The sequence below is a fragment of the Hypanus sabinus genome, chromosome 16 (genome assembly GCF_030144855.1).
Source record: "Hypanus sabinus isolate sHypSab1 chromosome 16, sHypSab1.hap1, whole genome shotgun sequence".
Taxonomy (NCBI): Eukaryota; Metazoa; Chordata; class Chondrichthyes; order Myliobatiformes; family Dasyatidae; genus Hypanus; species Hypanus sabinus.
In genome coordinates, this window is record NC_082721.1 from 81,813,140 (window position 1) to 81,835,324 (window position 22,185).

General features: G+C 39.1%; 2 protein-coding genes across 7 annotated transcripts in view; one reads left to right on the forward strand and one right to left on the reverse strand.

Moving 5' to 3' along the window:
• Positions 1-22,185, reverse strand: part of LOC132406494 (uncharacterized) — a 148,108-nt gene that overhangs the window by 96,714 nt on the left and 29,209 nt on the right. Inside the window, exon 4 of one of the 4 annotated variants that reach the window (XR_009516181.1) lies at positions 5,204-5,291. The exons of 2 other annotated variants lie outside the window; for them this stretch is intronic. The gene's annotated coding sequence lies outside the window, so the exon portion shown is untranslated. Of the gene's footprint in view, positions 1-5,203; positions 5,292-15,528; positions 21,115-22,185 lie in introns of those variants that run through there. One more of the 4 variants, XR_009516180.1, reaches the window with a different exon arrangement.
• Positions 1-22,185, forward strand: part of LOC132406490 (interleukin-6 receptor subunit beta-like) — a 62,769-nt gene that overhangs the window by 24,599 nt on the left and 15,985 nt on the right. For 2 of the 3 annotated variants that reach the window (XM_059992237.1, XM_059992238.1), the window contains exons 5-10: positions 1,919-2,082; positions 3,726-3,891; positions 5,233-5,300; positions 7,147-7,339; positions 15,301-15,483; positions 21,030-21,131. In XM_059992237.1, coding sequence (XP_059848220.1) covers positions 1,919-2,082; positions 3,726-3,891; positions 5,233-5,300; positions 7,147-7,339; positions 15,301-15,483; positions 21,030-21,131 — 876 coding nt within the window. Of the gene's footprint in view, positions 1-139; positions 2,083-3,725; positions 3,892-5,232; positions 5,301-7,146; positions 7,340-15,300; positions 15,484-21,029; positions 21,132-22,185 lie in introns of all 3 variants that reach the window. The other variant, XM_059992239.1, reaches the window with a different exon arrangement.

A 22,185-nucleotide genomic window follows, 5' to 3' on the forward strand; every position in this document is an offset into this window, starting at 1 on the left:
CTTTGTTGTGCAGCAGGAGATCAGAATATGCGCTTTCCAGCTCGTCCAGTAACAAACGGAATTGACGGTGATTTAAACTTTTTGCCATTATTTTATTGACAATCTGAATGACAACATCCATTACTTCTGTGCATTCCAGAGGAAATGTTTGAGCGCACAGTGCCTCTTGGTGCAAGATGCAGTGAAAAATCAGCAGCTTTCTGTCCAGCGACTTCTGCAGTAAAGCCACAATTCCCTTGTGCGTTCCCGTCATATTCGGTGCCCCCATCAGTAGCTACTGACACCAGGTGGGTAGTCTTTATTCCTTTGGCTCTTAAACAATTCAAGACAGCCTCACAGATGTCCTCCCCCCGTGTTTGGTCTTTTAGAGGTATCAACTCAATCAGTTCTTCCTGTGGCCCGGCAGAACAACGCTATTTGTTCAATATCACCTTTGTCTTTAGACTCGTCACAGGCAATCGAGTAGGCAGGCCACAGCTGAATTGATGTCTTTAATTTGCTGTCTTGTGATGTCTTCTGCCATTTTTATGGTTCTGTCTTTGACAGTCTTTGCAGAGAGGGGCATATCCCTGATTTTCTGCACAATTTCACTCTTGTTTTTAAAGTCCGTGAATAGATGTTCTGAAATCTTAATGAAAGATTTTTTTATATACTCACCATCTGTAAACTGCTTCCCATGCCTGACTATTTCCTGAGCGGCAATATAACTAGCGTATGTCGTTGGTTTTCCGGACTTCATCCATTGCTTGAAATGATTTTTGCTCAGATCAACCTTCCGCATCAGTTCCGAAACGGCTTTTTTTCTCTCATCTCCATCCGGATATTTTTGAGACAAAGGCTGCGTGTTTATTCTAGAAATGCTTTGCAACATTTGACTTTTTGTTGTTTGCTAGTTTCTCATTGCATATTAAGCATACCGGTAAACCAGTCTCGTCAACAGTGAAAGCAAATGAATCTGTCCACGTATCATTAAACGTTCTGTTTTCTTCAGTCACTTTTCTTTTTTTAGAATTCTCCATAGTTGGCCTACCTTGGATCGAAAAATTAAAGAAATCACGCACTGACAGGTGTCAGGTATTGGCAGTGGTGACGTATATTAATAGCGATAAAAACACGTTGTAGCGGTGTGCTCACACAGTCAGTAAACTGCAGTCGAATAACTTTATTCGAACTAAACAGCCTTGCTTTTAAGCCTCCCTCAACCTGGCCCCCATGGGCGCGGATGCTGCAAAAGACCAATTATTTCCCAAAGCAACAGGGAGCCGCAGCACAGAGGTAAAAGAGGCGCATGTGGCTCCGGAGCCGCGGGTTGCCGACCCCCGCCCTAGTACAACAAGATGAACTGTTTACCTCACAATATTATGGTTTTTCACCTTATTGTTTACCTGCACCCTTCTTATTCTCTTAACTGTGACACTTTATCCTGCATTTTTGTTATTGTGTTCCCTTGTACTACCTCAATGCACTGTTGTAATGAAATGATCTGTATCGATGGCATGCAAAACAAAGTTTTTCACTGTACCTCAGTACATGTGACAATAATAAACCAAGTTAACTGAGCTACAAGAACATACTCTTATGTCCAAAGACACTGACTTACAGTTACAGTGGTTACAGTTCCACAGTCACAATTCTCACTGAGCTGCAGTCCCACAGACACTGATACTTATCGAGATAAAGATCCACAGGAAATGACGCCTATTGCAAGTTGCACAGATATTAATTGTACACACCGCCATGCACACATCACTGCACAGCATTGTTTATTGGGCTGGAATTCTAACGAGTCCTTTTTTTCATTCTGCCTGTAGATAGCAGCATCTATTGCAGAATACCCTCAGAAGTTACTGTAAGTCAGTAAGTGATTCTTTCAAGGGTTGTTTAAACTACTGAATGCTGTGCTTTGTTCTTGCTTTAGTGAAGCCCTATCCTCCAGCTAATGTGTCTGCCATACCTGCACTGGATGATCCAACAATAATTATGATAGAGTGGACAAAACCCACCAACCTCGACCTGTTTCCAGGTTCTAATTTCCAGTTTGAGCTGCAGTACAGATTGGCAGACCAGAAAAATTGGACTGAGGTAAGTCAGCTTCTGGCCCGGGCACTTCAGCATTTGATGGTAGTGAACCTTAGGCTGGTCTCCCTCACTGTGAGTGGTGAGAGATGCAACAATACACATGGGATAAGAATGATTGTTTGCCTCTCGTCAGCAATATTTCTGGAAAGGTTATTGCTCCCAACAAATAACTAAGCCTATCAACCCAAGTGAAGGGTAGTGACAGACTGACTTCATGCTCACGTCCATAAACGATGGGTAGGAAAAGTTTGATCTAGTATCTGTATACATGAATGGCGAGTCCCAAAAAACGTGATCTGGAGCTTGTGTTCATGGGTGACTGGTGGGGAATGCTCAGATTAGGGGTCCATGTTTACAACTGACAGGTCAGAGAGATCTGATTTCGGGTCTCCCTTCATGAGTGTTGAATCCAAGTGCTTTGAACTGCAGTCCATATACAGGACATGGTAAAACTGATGTACAGTCTACGCTCATCAGTAGCAGGAAGGAGTGGTTTAACCTGGAGTCATTGTTCATGCTCAGAAGGGTTGGATCAGAGCACTCTGTTTCACGTTCTATATTCAGGAGTGTTGGATTGGAGTGGGATGATCTGGAATCTATGTTCGTTTGTGGTGGCATGATATGATTTTATTTGGGTCTGTCTTCAATGGGTAAGAGAGGTCTGATTAGGGCTTTGTGTACATGAGTCATGGCCACCTCCTGACATCCAAATCTTTTCCAACATCCACATGTCATAGTTAGGAATATGATGAAGTACTCTCCACATGTGGACAACTGTAGCTGCACCAACTCATAAGAAGTTCTGCACTACCGAGGGCAAAACATCTTCTTTGACTAGCATTATATCTATCATCCTACACATCCACTCACTATAGCATTGGCACACTGTGGAAGTGTGCTTTGTACACTTGTAGAGAAATGTACAAAATACACCTCCATTACTTTTAGTCATCTGAAGTGGGTGTTGCTAGTGAACCTCGTCTTTGTTCTCTATCTTTAATGCCTTTTCATTGCTTGTTAACCCATTTCTAAGGGCAATTAAAAAGTAAAGTACAACAATGGGTAAGATATCATTCATAGACTATATCAAGTGATTTGGTCTTCCCTAACTATCATTAGTCAGCCAACTATTCCAGAAGTACTACTCAAAGCACAATTTTTACTATTTAGAACAAGGTTCAAAGTAAATGTATTAATAAAGTATATACATGTTACCAAATACTATCTTAAGATTCATTAGAGGATAGTGGGTACATGGAATCACTGTCACCAGCAAGTTCCTCTACAAGTTGTATACCAACTTGGTTTGGAAGTATGTTGTAAGTTTGGTTTAACCCTGTAAGTGCCCACCAGCAGCGTTGTAAAACAACTTTCATCATACAGACTTCAGCAGTTCAAGAAGGAAACTCAAGAAAAATTGGAAATAGGTGACAATTGTCGGCTAATAGCCGCAATCTATAACTAAGTAATAATAAAAGTCAAATTGCGAGCGATTTCTCCTTTGATGCCTCTTTTAATAGTGTGTCAAGTGCCTACTAGAAAAAGGAACCTCTCTCACCACAGCACTAACGGAAGAAAGTCCAAAAATGAGGAGACTCTTGCTTTCTGTGTAACTTGTAGTTAACTAATTATTCTTTTTGTTAAAGGTTTCACATGATGAAATTGAAGTCCAAGCAATAAGTTACTGTCTGGAAGAACTACAACCATTTACAGAGTATGAATTCCGTATCCGATGTGGACGAGATGGAGAGACAAACAAAAAATTGTGGAGTGATTGGAGTTCAGTGATCAAAGCCATGACCCTAGAGGCCAGTAAGTGGAAACCATTTCCTCAGTGTAACATCAAGCACAACCATCCAGGTGATGACGATATACCCAACGTAGCTCATCATAATATGGATATACCTAACATCCAGCACTGAAACACTCCAAGATATATCTAATCCCTTCTTCACAGTAACTTCCTAACCTAGGGGTTTCCAACCTGGGGTCCATGGACCCTTCAGGTAATGGTAAGGATCCATGATATAAAAAAGTTTGGGAACTCCAGCCCTACAATATGTACTAAGTACCATTCACTGAAGTGTCTCAGTACATTTTACGATAACATTGTGTCTATATAGTACTTTCACTTGTTTCCCTTTCCCACAACAGAAGTTACCTCTTCAAAGAACTCCAATAAATATATTAAATGTGACCAGATCCCATACACCTGATTGGACCCTTGTATAATATACCATACATACCTTACTTTAACTTTCCATGGGTATATACCCCACATGTCATGGAACCATTCCAAACTGTACACCACTCTCTTTGCTGTAACATTCTCTGATATTCCATACAAGTCAAGGAATCTCTATTCTGTACTCTGCTCCTCACTGTAACATTCTCTGGTACACACAGATTCAAATATACAAATTAGGAGAAGGATTAGGCCAGTTGACCCATTAAGCTTGCTGCACCATTTAATAAGGTCATGGATGATCTGACTGTAACTTCAATTGCTCATTCCGATCAGCTCATGGAAACTTTCCACCATGTAGCCTATCGAGTATCACCCTAACTCTACCTTAAAAATATCTAAAGACTCTACTTTCACCACAATTTGAGAAGTGTTTCAAACTTTCCTGATTCTCTGAAAGAAAAAAAATTGTCTCACCTCTATCATAGATGGACAACTCCTTATTTTTAATCAATGGCCCATAGTTCTCGATTCTCCAACAAGAAAAACAGATCTACATCGCATTCCTTCTAAATTCAAGAAGATACAACTCTGTAATGCATCCCATACTCTTTTACTGTAACAACCCATGAAAAAATCAATACTCTTTTTTGCAGCACTCCATGATATTTTGCAGTCTCTCTGAAACTCTGTATATTAACTCATCCTCAATCTAATACAGTTCATACCTCTCAGAAAAACCCTTGCAACGCGAGAAAAGACCCACAACTATTTATGTAAAACTTCCTGATAAATCACACATCCCGAACTATAACATCCTTTGATTTACTGTACACACCTTACTCTTAAATTCACACATTTTGTAATTGACATAGCCTTGCTTTGAGCAATATTTACCCAACACCCCTCAGAATAACACTTTGAACTTGAATTTAGATGTACCTGTCCTGCTCTCATTTGAATCCTAGATCCTGACGGTGTTCTCGATGTGTGGTTTATGCAAAGAAGACTAGGTTCCATTACTCTACTGTGGAAGGTAAAGAGTAAACTGTTACAATTTCTTCCATATTACCTCACTAGCCCAACGATTCAGCACTCTGACATTAATCAGTTAAACTTGCATATTCTTTTATATTGCATTGTCAAGCCAGCCCACTTTATAAATAATGGTGGGTAGGATTATTCTTTACAGCCCTGAAATATGCATACTGCAGAATTTATCCCCAGAATTTTTGACTGATAATTTTCCATTTGATTTGTTGATTCAATAGAATTAAGCGTCTCAGTGATTAAACATACTGTGTGGTGTCCAGCTCACCTTGTCTAAGGGTCCCTTTCTTGTTAGCTAATATTAACTGTATGGTTACAAATGATACTAAGTCATTGGATGGAGAAAAGAGTATGAGGTGCAAAGACTAGTCAACAGTATAATATTTGGTCATCGATCCAAGGAGTGTGGAGAAGGAAGAGCACCATTCAAAGGGATGATTATTAGTCGAAGTGATTTGTCCAAAAATTAGTCATCTTCCCAAAGGATGCATCAGCAGTACATCCAAAGAACAAGGTTGAATGAACAGTTCAGAGGACAGTCACCAGCCCAAGCTATGCGGAATTGATTATGGGACGGAAAATGCCATGATTACATTATCAGCAGGGTTACTGAAGCTTGTTTGGTAAACTTTGGCTTGAGCACCTTGCAAGTTGTTAGCTGCCTTCTTCCTTCAACAGGCTCTCCTTACAAAGGTGCTATTATATTATTTTGCGTTTCCTTACAAAATGGAAAAAAAAACATTAATCCCATTGAGTCTATAGTGGCTTTCAGAGCAATTCCAGTCTCCCAGTAATTTCCCTGTGACCTATTCTGTATCAAATGGGCATCAATTCCCACCCAACTACATTAAGGATAATTCACTGTAGTTAATTAACCTATCAACCAGCATGACTTTGAAACGTGGTAGGGAACTGAAGTACTGGGAAAAGCCCATATAGGGAGAAAGTGCAAGTTACACAGAGACTGAAATAGAAGTCAGGATCTGGATCACTGGAACTGGTGAGGCTGCACAATAGTGCCACACTGTATAACTGGTTTACTTCTTCTCTGAATTGATTATTGAAGGTCATTTCATTTTTCATTAATACCAGAATCACTTTTAAGAGTTAGATAATAAGTACTATCAATGTTGCCTCTTAATCACCAATCTGTTTTTCTCTGAACTGTCCACTTGAGTTGCCTACCTTTGAACTGTAGACATTCATGATGGGTGGGTGAACTTTGACACTATGATCTAACAGGCACCTTTGCTGTTTCTATTTCTTTAAATACAGTTTCTTTATGTTTAGTCTATACCACAGTTTACACTGCTGATTGTGGGGATTGTATACTTTGGGTCTCTCACATGTCTTTGATCTTTCTTTGCCCTTCACTGATTTATTATTCAATTCCTCAAGTTTCAATTCTAATTGAAGTCTTGAATGTTCTTTCTACTCTGACTCCAACTCTTAAAGTCTTTGCCATTAAGTTCCAACATCTATCTGTTGCAATCTTTGGTGGCCTTTTCTCTCAATAACCATAATGGTCCACTTTCTATGCTCTTCTTCTGATGCTCCAAAGGATGCAACATACTCTTCCTTGATATTCTGTGCATTTCCCACTCACTCATTAGATATTAGGATATGACAAAAGTGTAACTTTATCCCTCAGCCTCTGCTGTTAAATCAGTAGGCTTTTAAATTTCAAAGACGTTTCATCTTGTTTGGTAAAGACAATGTTCTTTTTTTGCATTGCTTAGGGTTCTGTTGTAGACCCCTTGGCCTTTCACTGAGTCTCTTAATCAAAAAACAATAATTTATTTTTGGTGGGGGGTGGGAATTGGGTTTTGCAGCCTCTTGAACAACATCAAGCGAGAGGAATAATTCGCCAGTACTCTGTGAGTGAAGGGGATGGAAAAGAAATGAGCAAGGTGACCAACATTACCAGCTGTAACATCAGTCTGTCTGAGAACACTCGGCATGTGAATGTCACTGCTTACAACTCTGTTGGAGCTACTGAGCCGGCTAAACTCAATCTGGTTAAAGGTAAACACATACATAACACATTCATCCAAGTGCCCTCACAGAAGAATGTCCCAGAGAACATACTAAATGCATCTTTAAATGCCCGAGCTTGGGCACTTACAGTATATTTATACTTTTTTTTTGGAACCTAGCCAAGAACTAGTCCATCCCTAAAAGCCCTTGAGAAATAATGCTGAGCCATGATCTTGAACAGTTGCCATCCCTCTAGTGAAGGTGTTCCATTGGCTGTGTTAGGTTTGGAGTTTGAGAATTCAGTTTGACTTGCAATAAAGGGCAGATACAGTACAGATAATGGTTTGCATCTTGAGGAGAACCTGCAGCTGGTCGTGCCCTCATGCACCTGTTGCATTTATCCTTTTTGGTGACAGAGGATATAGGTTAGCAAAATGTTGTCAAATCAGCCAAGGCCAGCATTTTGTACACTGTAGCCATTCTGTGCCAATGGTGGTGGATATGAATATGTAGGTTCAAGGACAGAGAATTAACTAAGAAGGCACATTTTTTTGAATGGAACTGCAACTACACTAGATAAATGGAGAGTATTTTTTCACACTCCCAACGATGAGTTACTTAGTGCAAAAGATCCAGCTTCTGTCTTGCACATGCCACACTTGTACAACATTTAATTTAGCTGGATTATTTGTGTTCCCAGTCAGCAGTAACTCCCTGGATGTTGATGATGGAGCACTCATTTGCCATTAACTATTGATAGTATGTAGTTAAGACTCTCTCTTGTTGAAATTATTACTTCTTGGTTGCAGTGTAAGCATTACTTGGCTACTTATCAGTCTATGCCTGAATGTTGCTTTGTTTAGTGAAGAACTGCAATTTTCATTGACCATTGTGCAATCATCAGCAAGTATCTCCACTTCTGACCTTTTGACAGGTCTAAGGTCATTGAGGAGTAGGACCCACAATGATGTCCTGATCAGGGATATTTGGCTCCAAAAACTATAACCGTCTCCTTTTGTGCCAGGCGCGATTCAAGCCACTGGAACATTGGACCTAGGATACCCTTTGACATCAGTATTATCAGGGCTGCTTGCTGCCACATGCAGTTAATTACTGACTTCATGTCAAATGCAGTCACATTCACCTCTTCACTAGAACTCAATTCTCTTAACTATATTTGGTCCAAGGCTACAATGAGGTATGGACCTAGTAAATCCCAAATCAGGTAAGCACATCAGTAATCAGTAAGTGCCACTTGACAGCATTGGCAATGACACCTTCCGTTACTTTGCTAATGACTAGGAGAACACTGCTTGGCAGCAAATACCCAGATTTAATTTGTCCTGCTATACTTGTGCAGTTTTCCACACAGTCGGTAGCACCAGATTGATTACAGACACAGCAAGTTTAGAAAAGCAAGCTTTCAATCCTTTATCCAGTCAATTGTTTGGTCCCATAGCCATTGTTGTATCCAGTACTTTCATCTATTTCTAAATATGGAGTGAACCAAATTGACAAAAGACTGATTTCAGGAGGAAGTCACGATGGATCATCCACTACGCGATTCTGACTGAATGTGACTGCAGGCACTTCAGCTTTGTCTTTAGCACCTGGATTCTGGCTATGACAAAAATGAGGTTGGGCATATTCTTGGTGGCCTCATCCTTCAGTGGACTTTAAGAAGGGGAAGTTGAGGGAACACACACCAGTCCTCATCAAGGGGTGAGCAATTTTAAATTTACGGACGTCAGCATCTCTGAAGATGTATCCTGATCCCAACAACTTGAAGCAATTACAAAGAAGGCACAACAACGGCTATATTTCATTAAGAGTTTGAGGAGATTTGGTACATCACCAAAGACTATTGCAAATTTATTTGGATGTACCACGGAGAGCATTCTAATTGGTTGCATTCCAACAGGATTGGAAAAAGCTTCAGGAAGCCGCAAAACTCACTGAGCTCCATCATAGGCACTAGCACTGCGGGGTTATCTTCAAAAGGTGATGCCTCTCATTAAGCACCTCATCACCTGAGACATATCCTCTTTTTATTGCTAACATCAAGGAAGGGGCACAGGAACCTGAAGACACACACTCAATGTTTTAAGAACAGCTTTTTCCCCATTGCCATCAGGTTCTTGAATTGACAATGAACTATCTCATTATTTTTCTTTATTCCCTCTATTTTTGCACTACTTAATTATATACACACACATTTATACATAGTTATAATATATAGTTATTATTTTATTATTATTGAACGTATTACAATGTGCTGCTGTTGCAAAACAACAAATTTCATGACATATGCCAGTGACATTAAGCCTGATTCTGATTTTGTTCATCAGCATTTGTATCAATCAGCAGGACTGCACAAATATGATCTGATGCTTTGTTATGAGATTGCTTTTGCTCTGCCAATTACAAATGTTTTTGCTGATTAGCACGCTGCTATGTTCTGCAATTTCACCAGTTTGACATCTTGTTTCTATTCACACAGTTGATTAGGAACTGGTCTAATAGCCTAGAGACCAAAAGTATGACTCCAGAACCCTGAAATCAAATTCTACATGACAATCACGGACATTAAATCCAAATTAATAATCAGGAATTATAAAATAAATTGGTAATGATGTCAACAAAACAACCAATAATAAAAACAAAATTAGTTTGTTGATGCCCTTCAGGGGTGGAAATCTGCCATCATCACCTGGTTTGCCTTCTGTGTGGTTCAGGATCCACTAACACAGTTGGCTTTGAAATAGCCAAGCAAATCCCTCAATGGTTCAGAGAGTGTATATAGTATACAACCTGAAATTCTTACTCTTCACAGACATCCACAAAACAGAAAAAAATCCCCCAAAAAATGAATGACAGAAATGTCAGAACTCCAAAGTCTCCTCTGCCCCCTGCCCCCACCCCTGCAATAACCTCTGGGTCCATCTTCATAGTACTATGTTGAAAAAAGAAAGAGTAAGACAGCCAAACTATCCAGCAAGTAACATAGACATTTGATTTGTAAAGAGCAGTCACTTCTAGCCCAATTAATTTTGAAAAATCCTGGTCAAAAACAGACGTATATTTGTGAAGCACCAGCATGATATTATTTTACTCATAGGATCATGATTTACAGACAGTGTGCTAGATCGAGGACACATGTTATCCTACCAGCAGTTTAGACCCACCACAGGTGCTAATAAATAGATGGAAAGGAGTAGCCATTGGCATTTACCCCAGGCCCCTTATCTGTGCTTGGTTCCAAGTCATCAGGTCAAATACAGGCAAAGAAACCTTCTGTTCACCACCTACTGTCATTCAGCTGATGAACAGTGTTCCTCTATGATGCATAACAGCTGGAAGAAGGACAAAATGGTTGGATGCAGCACACTGACTTAAGCTGGACAAGCCCTGAAGGCCCTATCTTCTGAATTAAGTCTGTGGGAGATAGTGAATGAGCCAACTCAAGGACTAAACCTACAGAATTGCCAGGACTTGGGTGGACATTTTTGCAGCTTCGTTAGCCACAGATCAGAATATCAGAAAACTGAAGGATAGCTACTGTTGGCCTTTTGGCAAAAAAAAGGGTGATAAGGCTCAGCCTGGAAACTACAGGCCAGTTACATTAATGGTAAGAGAGTTGTTGGAAAAGATCACAAGAGACTAGATTTATATTTACTTGGGAAGACAGGGACAAACCAGGAGTCAGCATGGTTTTGTGCAGGATAGATCACATGCTGTAAATAGGCCAGCCTCAGAACAAGTCCAGCAGCTCAAAGTCAGCATCTGTGAGATACGATAGACCACAATAGGTCAACGGCAGGCTCAATCTCAATGGCTCTCCACATGGGCTTTGGACCACCTGCACAACGCAAACACCTATGCACAGGATGCTGTTCATCGACTATAGCTCAGCATTTAATGTATATGTATGAGGAGACTATATATTTATTTTGAAAACTTTTTTTTATTGCATTTTTAAGTAGTTACAAAATGAAGTATGAAAAAAAAATGTATATAACCCTTCCCCCCTCCCCTTAACCCCTTCCCCCTAACTGCCCTATAGAAAAAAAAAGAGAAAGAGAGAAAAAAAAAGAAAGAAAGAAAGATTGTCTGGTTGTTGGAAGATCTCCACATGCTCCATGGAATTCGTAAAAACTTTAATATGTATATTTATTTCTTTCCCCAAATGACCAATTGTTTCATCTTCAGAGCATCTATAGATTTAATCCTGTCTTTTGTAAATAAGGGCTCCAAATTTTCAGAAATGTTTCATATTTATCTCTTAAATTATAAGTAATTTTTTCTAATGGAATACAACCATAGATTTCTTTCTGGGGAGACTATATTGAAAAACAAATGCGCTAGGTTTTCTAAAATTGACTCCTTCTACCTTAGGCCACGAACTTATCAATCACCATTGTATACTTATTTGGATTTGTCAACAAATACACTCAAAAACTTTGATAGTTGTACCGTGGAGAGCATTCTGACAAGCTGCATCACTGTCTGGTATGGGGGGTGGGGGGCTACTGCACAGGAGCAAGAGAAGCTGCAGGGGGTTGTAAATCCAGTCAGCTCCACCTTGGGCAATAGTCTACAAAGTACCCAGGACTTTTTTAAGGAGCAGTGTTTCAGAAAGGCAGTGTCCATTATTAAGGACCTCCAGCACCCAGGGCATGCCCTTTTCTCACTGTTACCATCAGGTAGGAGGTACAGAAGCCTGAAGGCACACTCTCAGCAATTCCAGAACAGCTTCTTCCCCTTTGCCATCCGAAATGAACATTGAAACTTTGGACACTACCTCACTTATTCTAATATACAGTATTTCTGTTTTTGCATATTTAAAAAAATCTAATCAATATATGTAATTGATCTACTTGTTTATTTATTATGTTTTATGTATCTATTATTATTTTTTATCTCTCTCTGTTAGATTATGTATTGCATTGAACTGCTGCTGCTAAGTTAACAAATTTCACGTCACAGGCCAGTGATAATAAACCTGATTCTGATTCTGATCAGCAGCAGAAAACTATTTTACCATAATCTGTAAATTCATAACCTGGCATCTCTTGCACTTTACTTTATCATCAAGCTAAAGATCACCCCTAGTTCAATCAGGAAGGCAGAAAGATATGTTGGAAGCAGCAATACACTGCAAATATGCAACTACAGAACCACATAAATGTTTGACAGAAAAAGTACCACCCAAAAGATAGAAACAGATAAATTACATCCAACTGCTTAGATCAATGTTCTGTTGTACTGCACCATCTAGTTGTGAATGATGGTGGACAATTCAACAGTTTATGAAAAAGAGGAGGCTTCAAAGAAATCCCCATGATGACCAGGCACAGAATATAATTGACAAAGGCAAGATTGAAGTATTCGCAAACATGTTCCGCCAGAAGCACCAACTGGAATCTACCTTGGCTTTCTTCAGAGATCCTCTCCATCACAGAAGAAATTACTAAGGGTGTTAGGTACAGCAAACACTATGGGACAAGAATATACCTCTGTTGTAAGATTGAAGACCTACACTCCAGAAACAGCTATACCACTGGCCAAGCATCCAGTACAGTGAGAACACTGGTATCTTCCCAGATGGGTCCAAAATTATACTCACAAAATGAAGGAAAATCAAATCTAGCTAATTACTGCCCAAAGAGGTCATTAGCAAAGCACTTACTCACCACTAGCATACTCATTGATGTTGATTTAGAGTTTCACCAGGACTATTCTGCTCCAGACATATCTCTGTCTTTATCCAAACATGGATAAAGGGGCTGAATTCCAAGGGTGGTCTTCCCTTATCATCAAGTCAGTCATTGAGAGAGTATTGAGAAGCCATGATAAAAACAAAATTAAAACTGCTTCAGTATTCACCAGGGAAAAGGGCCTTGGCAAATGTGGGGATGACTTACAGCAGACTGAAATGTTTGAGCATATAGATATTAAGAAAGAGGATGTGCTGGAAAATTCAAAAAGCATTAAGTTAGACAAGTCACCGGGACCAGGCGAGATATACCCCAGGGCTACTGTGGGAAGTTCAGGAGGAGATTGCTGAGCCTCTGGCGACGATCTTTGCTTCATCGATAGAGACGGGAGGAGTACTGGAGGATTGGAGGGTTGCAAATGTTGTTTCATTGTTCAAGAATGGGAGCAGAGATAACTCAGGAAATTATAGATCAGTGAGTCTGACTTCAGTGGTTAGCAAGTTGTTGGAGAAGATCCTGAGAGGCAGAATTTATGAGCATTCGGAGGGACATAATCTAAGTAGGGATAATCAGCATGGCTTTGTCAAGGGCAGGTTGTGCTTATGAATCTGATTGAATTCTTTGAGGATGATAGGCAGTGCTTAGCTAACTGCTCTACTCTCTATATACACATGACTGTGTGTCTAAGCATAGCTCTAATACCATCTACAAATTTGCTGACAATACAACCATTGTTGGTAGAATCTCATGTGACGTGAGAGCGTACAGGAGCGAGATGTGACTTCAGAATGGGTAAGACAGAGGAACACATACCAATCCTCACAGAGAGATTAGAAGTGAAGAGAGTGAGCAGTTTCAAGTTCCTGGGTGTCAAGATCTAACCTGGTCCCAACATATCAATGCAGTTTTAAAGAAGGCAAGAGAGTGGCTATACTTCATTAGGAATTTGAAGAGATTTGGCATGTCAACAAATACACTCAAAAACTTCTATAGATATACCGTGGAGAGCATTCTGAGAGGCTGCATCACTCTCTGATATGGAGGGACTACTGCACAGGATCGAAAGAAGCTGTAGAGGGTTGTAAATTTAGAAAGCTCCATCTTGAGTATTAGCCTACAAAGTACCCAGGACATCTTTAGGGAGTGATATCTCAGAAAGGTAGCATCCATTATTAAGGACCTGCAGCACCCAGGGCATGCCATTTTCTCACTGTTGCCATCAGGTGGGAGGTACAGAAGCCTGAAGGCACACACTCAGTGATTTGGGAACAGCTTCTTCCCCTCTGCCACCCACTTCCTAAATGGACATTGAACCCTTGGATGCTACCTCACCTTTTTTTACTATAGAGTATTTCTGTATTTTGCATGATTTTTAATCTATTCAATATACGTATATTGTTATTTTTTTCTATATTATGTATTGTATTGAACGGCTACTGCTAAGTTAACAAATTTCATGTCACATGCCGGTGATAATAAACCTGATTCTGATTCTAAAAACCCATTGATGTAGGTAGAGCAGTGGATGTAATTTCAGTAAGGCATTTGATAAGGTTCCCCATGCCAGGCTCATGACAGTGTTGTTAAGAGGACGTATGGTGTATTGCCATTCATCAACCTTGGGACTGAGCTCAAGAGCCATGAGGCAATGTTACAGCTATATAACCCCTTGGTCAGACCCCACTTGGAGTACTGTGTTCAGTTCTGGCCACCTCACTACAGGAAGGATGTGGATATTATAGAAAGAGTGCAGAGGAGATTTAAAAGAATGTTGCCTGGATTGGAGAGCATGCCTTATGAGAATAGGTTGAGTAACTTGTGCACAGGTATGCATGCACATAGATTACAAACTTCGGCATGTACTTATACACACACAAATGTTTCTAATGGAATTCAATGTGACACTGTATGCCTGGAACCTCATTAAGGATGTTGGAAGATTTAAATCACTAAATAATCTGAAACAAAATGCTATAATTGGTTATGGAAACCATGAAACTGCTGGACTGTCACTAAAATCCATTTTATTCCTTAAAGGGAGGCAATCTGGCATCTTACTTGATCCGGCCGATAGGTGACTCTAGACCCACACCTACTAGTCCAAGGGGAGTTGGGTATAGGGATAAAAGGCTAGGCCTTGCCAGAACCATCCACAATCTGGAAAGAATAAATGTAACAACCACAAGTAACTGCTTGGTTAAAGTATCAAAGGGTGAGCATTGAACTAAGACACTGAGTTAGGAAGAGAGATCAAACTAATTCTTGGTGTTTGTCGTGCATGTTATTCCACAGGTCAGCCACCTGTATTGAATTTAAGTACTCTCAATTATAATGATGAGATTCAAGTGTGCTGGAAGGCACCACCCAGAAAAGTGCTTGAGTTTGTGGTGGAATGGAGTAACATGAACTTGCCAGAACATCAACCAGAATGGAAGAAAATACCAGCACTGAAGGAATGTATGGCTTTGAGAAGTGGTAGGTAGCCTCCTGACTCAATTTTTATGATGGTTGTACGGGAAGGTTTGTTCATAGAATATGGTGGTGATTCGGAGATTACTAGATGAGTACTGTAACTAAATTATCAATCAAAAGACCCAAATTTGAATCCCAAAAGTTTTTATATACAGTAAAAAAATCTGTAATTTAAAAAAATAATTAGTAGAACCATACAACATGGTGAGCCCCTTCAGCCTACTTCATCCATGCTGACTGTTATACCCATCTACACTAATCTCATTTACCTGTATTTAAGCCGGTATCCCTCCAAACCTTTCCTTCTAGGTACCTGTCCAAACATCCTATACAGTATCTGCCTGTACCACTTCCTCTGGCAGCTTATTCCAGATAACCACCGTCCTCTGTGTGTAAAAATCTACCTCTTAGATCTCCCTTAAACTTCTGTTTTGCCTTAAACCTTTACCCTCCACTTCTATACTCTCATGCACTAGGTAAAATACTCTGGCTATCTGTCCTGTCCATGCCCCTTATAAATTCATAAACCTTTGTAAGGACACACTCTGCCTACTTCAGTCCAGGGAAAGCAGACTCAGTCTATCCAATTTCTCCTTATCACAGCCTCTATTTCAAAGGATACCCTGGTGAATCTCTTCGACAATCTCTCTATTGCTAACATATATACTTCCTGTGGTGTTACAACTGGGAGAACTGTACACAATACTCCAAATGTGGTCTGACCAATGTACTTTAGAGCTACAACATGATATCCCAACTTTAATACTGCATACTTCAGCCATTTTTCACTACTATATCTACCCTGTTTTCATTTTCATGGACTAGGAACTTCCAGTAAAAGGTCCCTCTTAAGGTTGCTGTATTATGTCAAGAATTAGACTTCCCAGAGTGCATTATCTTTTCTTTTTCTTTTCTTTCTAAATCTTTTTATTAATATTAGTAATATGGACAGAATACAGATGATATATTGATAAAGAAATTACCAACATACACATTCCATTACATATGAAAAAAAAACATACATAATAGTTACAATATAAATGAGTTTACCAAGACATAAGCCATAAGATATATGTATGGACATAGTAAATCTAAATATTTCATAATGTATAATATAAAAAAAACAGAAAAAAGAAAGAAAAAAAAAACAAAAAAAAATTATATAATGCAAAACTAACTAATCTAATCTAATAACTATAACTAATAAGTAATATAAAAGAAAGAAAAACAAACAAAAGAGAAGGAGAAAAAAAAAGTGGGCTGTTTATAATATCTCACAAAAATAAGTATTCATCAATGCCGTCACTTCCGGTCCTCTCAAAATACATAAGCTAAAAGCTAGGAAATCAAATGTACTTGGCACAGGGTCATATTACATCATATGAAAATGTTGAATAAATGGTCTCCATAACTTTTCAAATTTAATAGAAGTCTCAAAAGTACCACTTCTAATTTTTTCTAAGTTTAAACATAACATAGTTTGAGAGAACCAATTAAATACAGTGGGAGGATCAATTTCTTTCCAATTCAACAATATAGATCTTCTAGTCATCAGAGTTAGAAATGCAATCATTCGACGGGCTGAAGAAGATAAATGCTGTGAATCTAACATTGGTAAACCAAAAATTGCGGTAATAGGATGAGGTTGTAAATCAATATTCAAAACCGCAGAAATAATATCAAAAATATCTTTCCAATATTTCTCCAAAAATGAACACGACCAAAACATGTGAGTTAAAGACGCAATTTCAGAATGACATCTATCACAAATAGGACTTATATGAGAGTAAAAATGAGCTAATTTATCCTTGGACATATGGGCCCTATGTACAACCTTAAATTGTATTAGTGAATGTTTGGCACATAACGATGATGTATTAACTAATTGAAGAATTCTATCCCAATTCTCACTAGAAATACTAAAACTAAGCTCTCTTTCCCAATCCTGTTTAGTCTTATAAAGGGGCTCTGAATGTATCTTCATAATTATATTATAAAGTTTTGAAATAAGCCCTGAAATTGCCGAAACGAATTGACAACCCAATAGTTAAACATACATTACGTATATGGTTTCAATTTCGGAGATTTTTTGGGTTGACTCAATTCGTTTTAAATAGTCCTATTGTATCTAATTGTTTTTTTCACCCTTCCATTATAGATCAAGCTTATTCAGCTTGGAAAACTAAGGGATTACTAAGATTTTCTGATTTATTTTTAGATAATTGTTTCATGTCTTTTGAACAATTATCCAACAGATATAACTTGCCGAGATTTCATTTTTTTAGATATTTACAGATTAGACATTTTTTAAGTTCAGAGTGCATTATCTAACAATGTTCAGATTAATTACCATCTGCCATGGCTCCACCACACTTTCTAATTCATCCACATTCTGCTGCCTCCTAAAGTGAACTTCTTTACCATCTACAACTGCACTAATTTTCATATTGTTTACAAAGTCACTAATTAGACCACTTATATTCTTATCCAAGTTTTACATATATCACTATCCTTGACCTCCTATCACCAAGCAAATCCTGGATCCAATTTGCCAATAATCCTTGGATCCTTTGTGCCTTAACATTCTAGACCAACCTACCATGTGGGACCTTGTCAAAAGCCTTTCTGAAGTCCACAAAAATCAAGTCCACTGTGCTGCCTTCATCAATTTTCTTGTTACCTCCTCAAAAGCCTCAATCCAATTTGTGAGACAAGATTTCCCCTACCATGTCAAAATCATGCTGCCTATTCCTAATCAGCCCATGCCTAAGCACACTCTAAATCCTATCCCTCAGGATCTTCTCCAAGAACTTTCCTACTGCTGGCTTATCCCCACCATGCTCTTTGAACAAAAGGACAACATGTTATCCTCTAGTAATCTGGTACCGACCATGACTAATGGAAATGCAACGTTCTCTGTCAAGAGTCCCAGCAATCTTCTGTTGTGTTTCCCTTAGCATCCCGGGATAGATCACATTAGGTACTGGGCATTTATCTGCCCTGATGAATGCCTATATTTATAACAGTTTCTCCTTCCTGATACAGATATACCTCCTCTACCTAATAAAGTAGCCAATTTATGTTCAACGTCTTCAGTTGCTTCATCCCATCCACTTCAAGGTTTGATGAATTGTACATTCAGAGATGCTCTTCTGCACATTATACGTTTATAGTTACTTGAGTTACTGATATCTTGCTGTTAGCTTGAACCAATCTGGCAGTTCTCCTCTGACCTCTTTCATTAACAAAGCATTTTCACCCACAGAACTGCTGCTCACCAAATTTTTTTTTTAATTTCTTGCACCATTCTCTGAAGTCTCTGGAGACTGCCGAGTGTGAAAATACCAGGAGACCAGCAGTTTCCGAGATACTCAAACCAACCTGGCTCGCATCAACAATCATTCCAATGGTCAAAGTCACTCAAATTACACTTCTTCTCCATTCTGAAGCTGGGTCTGAATAACAACTGATCTTCTTGACCATGTCTGCATACTTTTATGCATTGAGTTGCTGCCACATGATTGGTTGATTAGATATTTATATTAATGAGCAGAGGTACATAACAAAGTGGCAGTGAATGTATATGCTCAGAATATGACCGTACCCTTCCCTTTAACTCTAAAGCCTCTACATCCTTCTCCTGGTGAATACTGATAAGTATTCAATTATAATTTCCGCATATCTGCTGGCTTCACACATGTATTATCCCTTTGGTACCTTTTATCTACCTAGGAGGTAGCTAGTATCTGCTAATACTTGTAAGAGGGTTTTAGGATTCTCCTTAAGTTTGCTTGCCAATGTCATTTAAGACCCCTTTTTGCCATACTAATTTTTCTCCTACATCCTCTACAAATCTCAAAGGAATTGCTCAATACCAATTTCCAATACTTGACATATGCTTACTTCTTTTTCATTATTGACTCAATATTGTTAGCAAAGGTCCCCAAACTTGCTATCTTTGCTTCTCACCTTACAGGGACAATGATGAGTCTTAGTTCTTATTAGGTCACTTTCAAATACCTCCCACTTATGAGATAGTGTTTTCACCTATGGTAGCTACTTCTATCAGATCCTGAACAAGAGAAAATCTGCAGATGCTGGAAATCTAAGCAATACATGCAAAATGTTGGAGGAACTCAGCAGGCCAGACAGTATCTGTAGAAAAGAGTAAACAGTCAACGTTTCAGGCCAGAACCCTTCAGTCCTGATGCAGGTTCTCAGCCTGAAATGTCAACTGTTTACTCTTGATAGATGCTGCCTGGCCTGCTGAATTCCTGCAGCATTTTGTGTGCATTACTTCTATAAGATCCTCAATTATTGAAATCTGACTCCCTTCCCCAATCCAGTTTAGGGTGCTACCTCAGCCATATATTTTCTCCTGACTACTTTTAACCTTACAGGACTACGGTCACTGTTTCCAAACAAAAATCTCTACAGACTCTTCTATTACTTACTCATCCTCATTCCCAAAGATTAAATGTAGCATAACCCCCTCCATTGTAGGACTTCGTATATACTGCTTCAAATGAAAACTCTTCAATGCACATTATGAATTCCACTCTCCACTAAGGCAATTCCAGACAATATTTGGAAAGATCAAATCTAACACTACTACAGCCCTATTGCTTTTACACTCTTCTGTGATCTGTCTACATATCTGCTCTTCTGATTCCCCTGACTACTGGAAATCCTCTCATACAACTCCAGGAGAGCTATGCTGACTGAAAGGTGCTGCAGCTAGACATACTTCCTGCAAAGATAGTCAACAAGGGTACTGGACTTCTCCCTGATATCCCACCTCTAATAGGAGGAGCATAATTCCAGGACTGTGGTAATTAAGTTCACAAATCACCAGATTGATGTAAAAACACATCTGTCCTTTAGGAGAGAAAATGTGCTGTTCATAACTAGTCTGACCTGTATGTGACTCATGAATATCTGAGGAAGTTTGTAAATCCAGGATCAATTAATTATGGGATATAAATGCTGGTGTTGCACATGATACTCACATGCTGAAAAATAAATATTTAACTCATGCTGCAACTTCCAATAGGAGAGTTTGTTTGGATAATGTAGAGGGACATTTACTGTGTATCTGAACTGTGGTGAACTTCACCTGTAAGTACTTGAAGTGAGAATATAGAGATAAATTTGTACTATAGAATCAGGTTTAATATCACCAGCATATGTTGTGAAATTTGTTGGTCTTTGTGGCAACAGTACAATGCAATACATAATAATAGAAGGGAAAAAAGACATGAATTACTGTAAGTATATAATTTAAATATAAAGCAGCGTGGTAGTATTCGTAGGTCAAACATCCATTCAGCAGTTGGATGGCAGAGGGGAAGGAGATCCAATACAATCTGAAAATAACATCATGATCTACAACATTAGTGATATTTCCAGTATCATTGGGTATCTTGGCTATCAATGATAGTAGCTGTGTTGAGTTTATGTATATCCATTTGTGCTGATTCATTCCTGATTTAGTCCGTAAGCAACTAGAGATAGTTGCAGACATCATGATGAGCTTGCTTTTTCCACAGGTGTTCTGCAGCCCTGGATTCCATACAAAGTCTCAGTGTATACTCGATATGAGAGTGGCCTGGGTGGAGCAGTATCCAGCATAGTCTACAAGGAAGAAGGAGGTACTATAACATTATGTAGCTGTTATTGTGTGTTATGTATTGCAGAGGGAGATCTTTTAACAATTATTTCTACATACAGTACCACTAAGAAAAACTGAACACATTGAGACCCTGTACAGATCAAAACTGATCATTAAGTTAAGAAAAATCTTTAATATCATGAAGGAATCTGATGGAGAACATGTATGTAGGATATCAGAAGGAGGTACCAATCAATCCAATAATGAATTCAGAAGAAACCTCTCTATTTAAACTTAGGGAGTTTTCTTGAGTCTCTTGCTTTGGACTGCAGCCTACTGACCACCTGTCACTATTTCCCTTTTTTTGCCGCTCTTCATATGCTGTGCAGGGAAACAGCTTTTGTGAAGATGTTCATTATTCCTTGGCAAGAGTTGGCAATCAGGTAATGAAGGAGAAAAGAACAAAAGGATAAACTGACAGAGTGAGATAAAGAGAGTTGGGAGGAAACTTGTTTAGAGCATAAACTGCAAAGAATTGAGCAGAAATAGTTGTTTCTCTGCCAAAAACAGAAACCCTGTGTACTCACAGCTATGTACCAGTATGGAGGAAGGACACACAGCCTAGAGTGGTGAAACTAAGCTGATGTTAGGCTGTCATTAAAGAGAGTGAACCCTCGCAAGGCGGAAGGTCCCGATGGAGTACCTGGTAAGGCTCTGAAAACCTGTGCCAACCAACTTGCGTGAGTATTCAAGGACACTTTCAACCTTTCACTGATAGGGTGGAAGTTCCCACTTGCTTCAAAAAGGCAACAATTATACCAGTGCCGAAGAAGAATAATGTGAGCTGCCTTAATGACTATAGCCCGGTAGCACTCACATCGACAATGATGAAATGCTGTGAGAGGTTGGTCATGACAAGACTGAACTCCTGCCTCAGCAAGGACCAAGACCCACTGCAATTTGCCTATTGGCACAATAGGTTATTGTCAGATGCAATCTCAATGGCTCTTCACATGGCTTTAGACCACCTGCACAACACAAACACCTATGACAGGATGCTGTTCATTGACTATAGCTCAGCATTTAATACTATC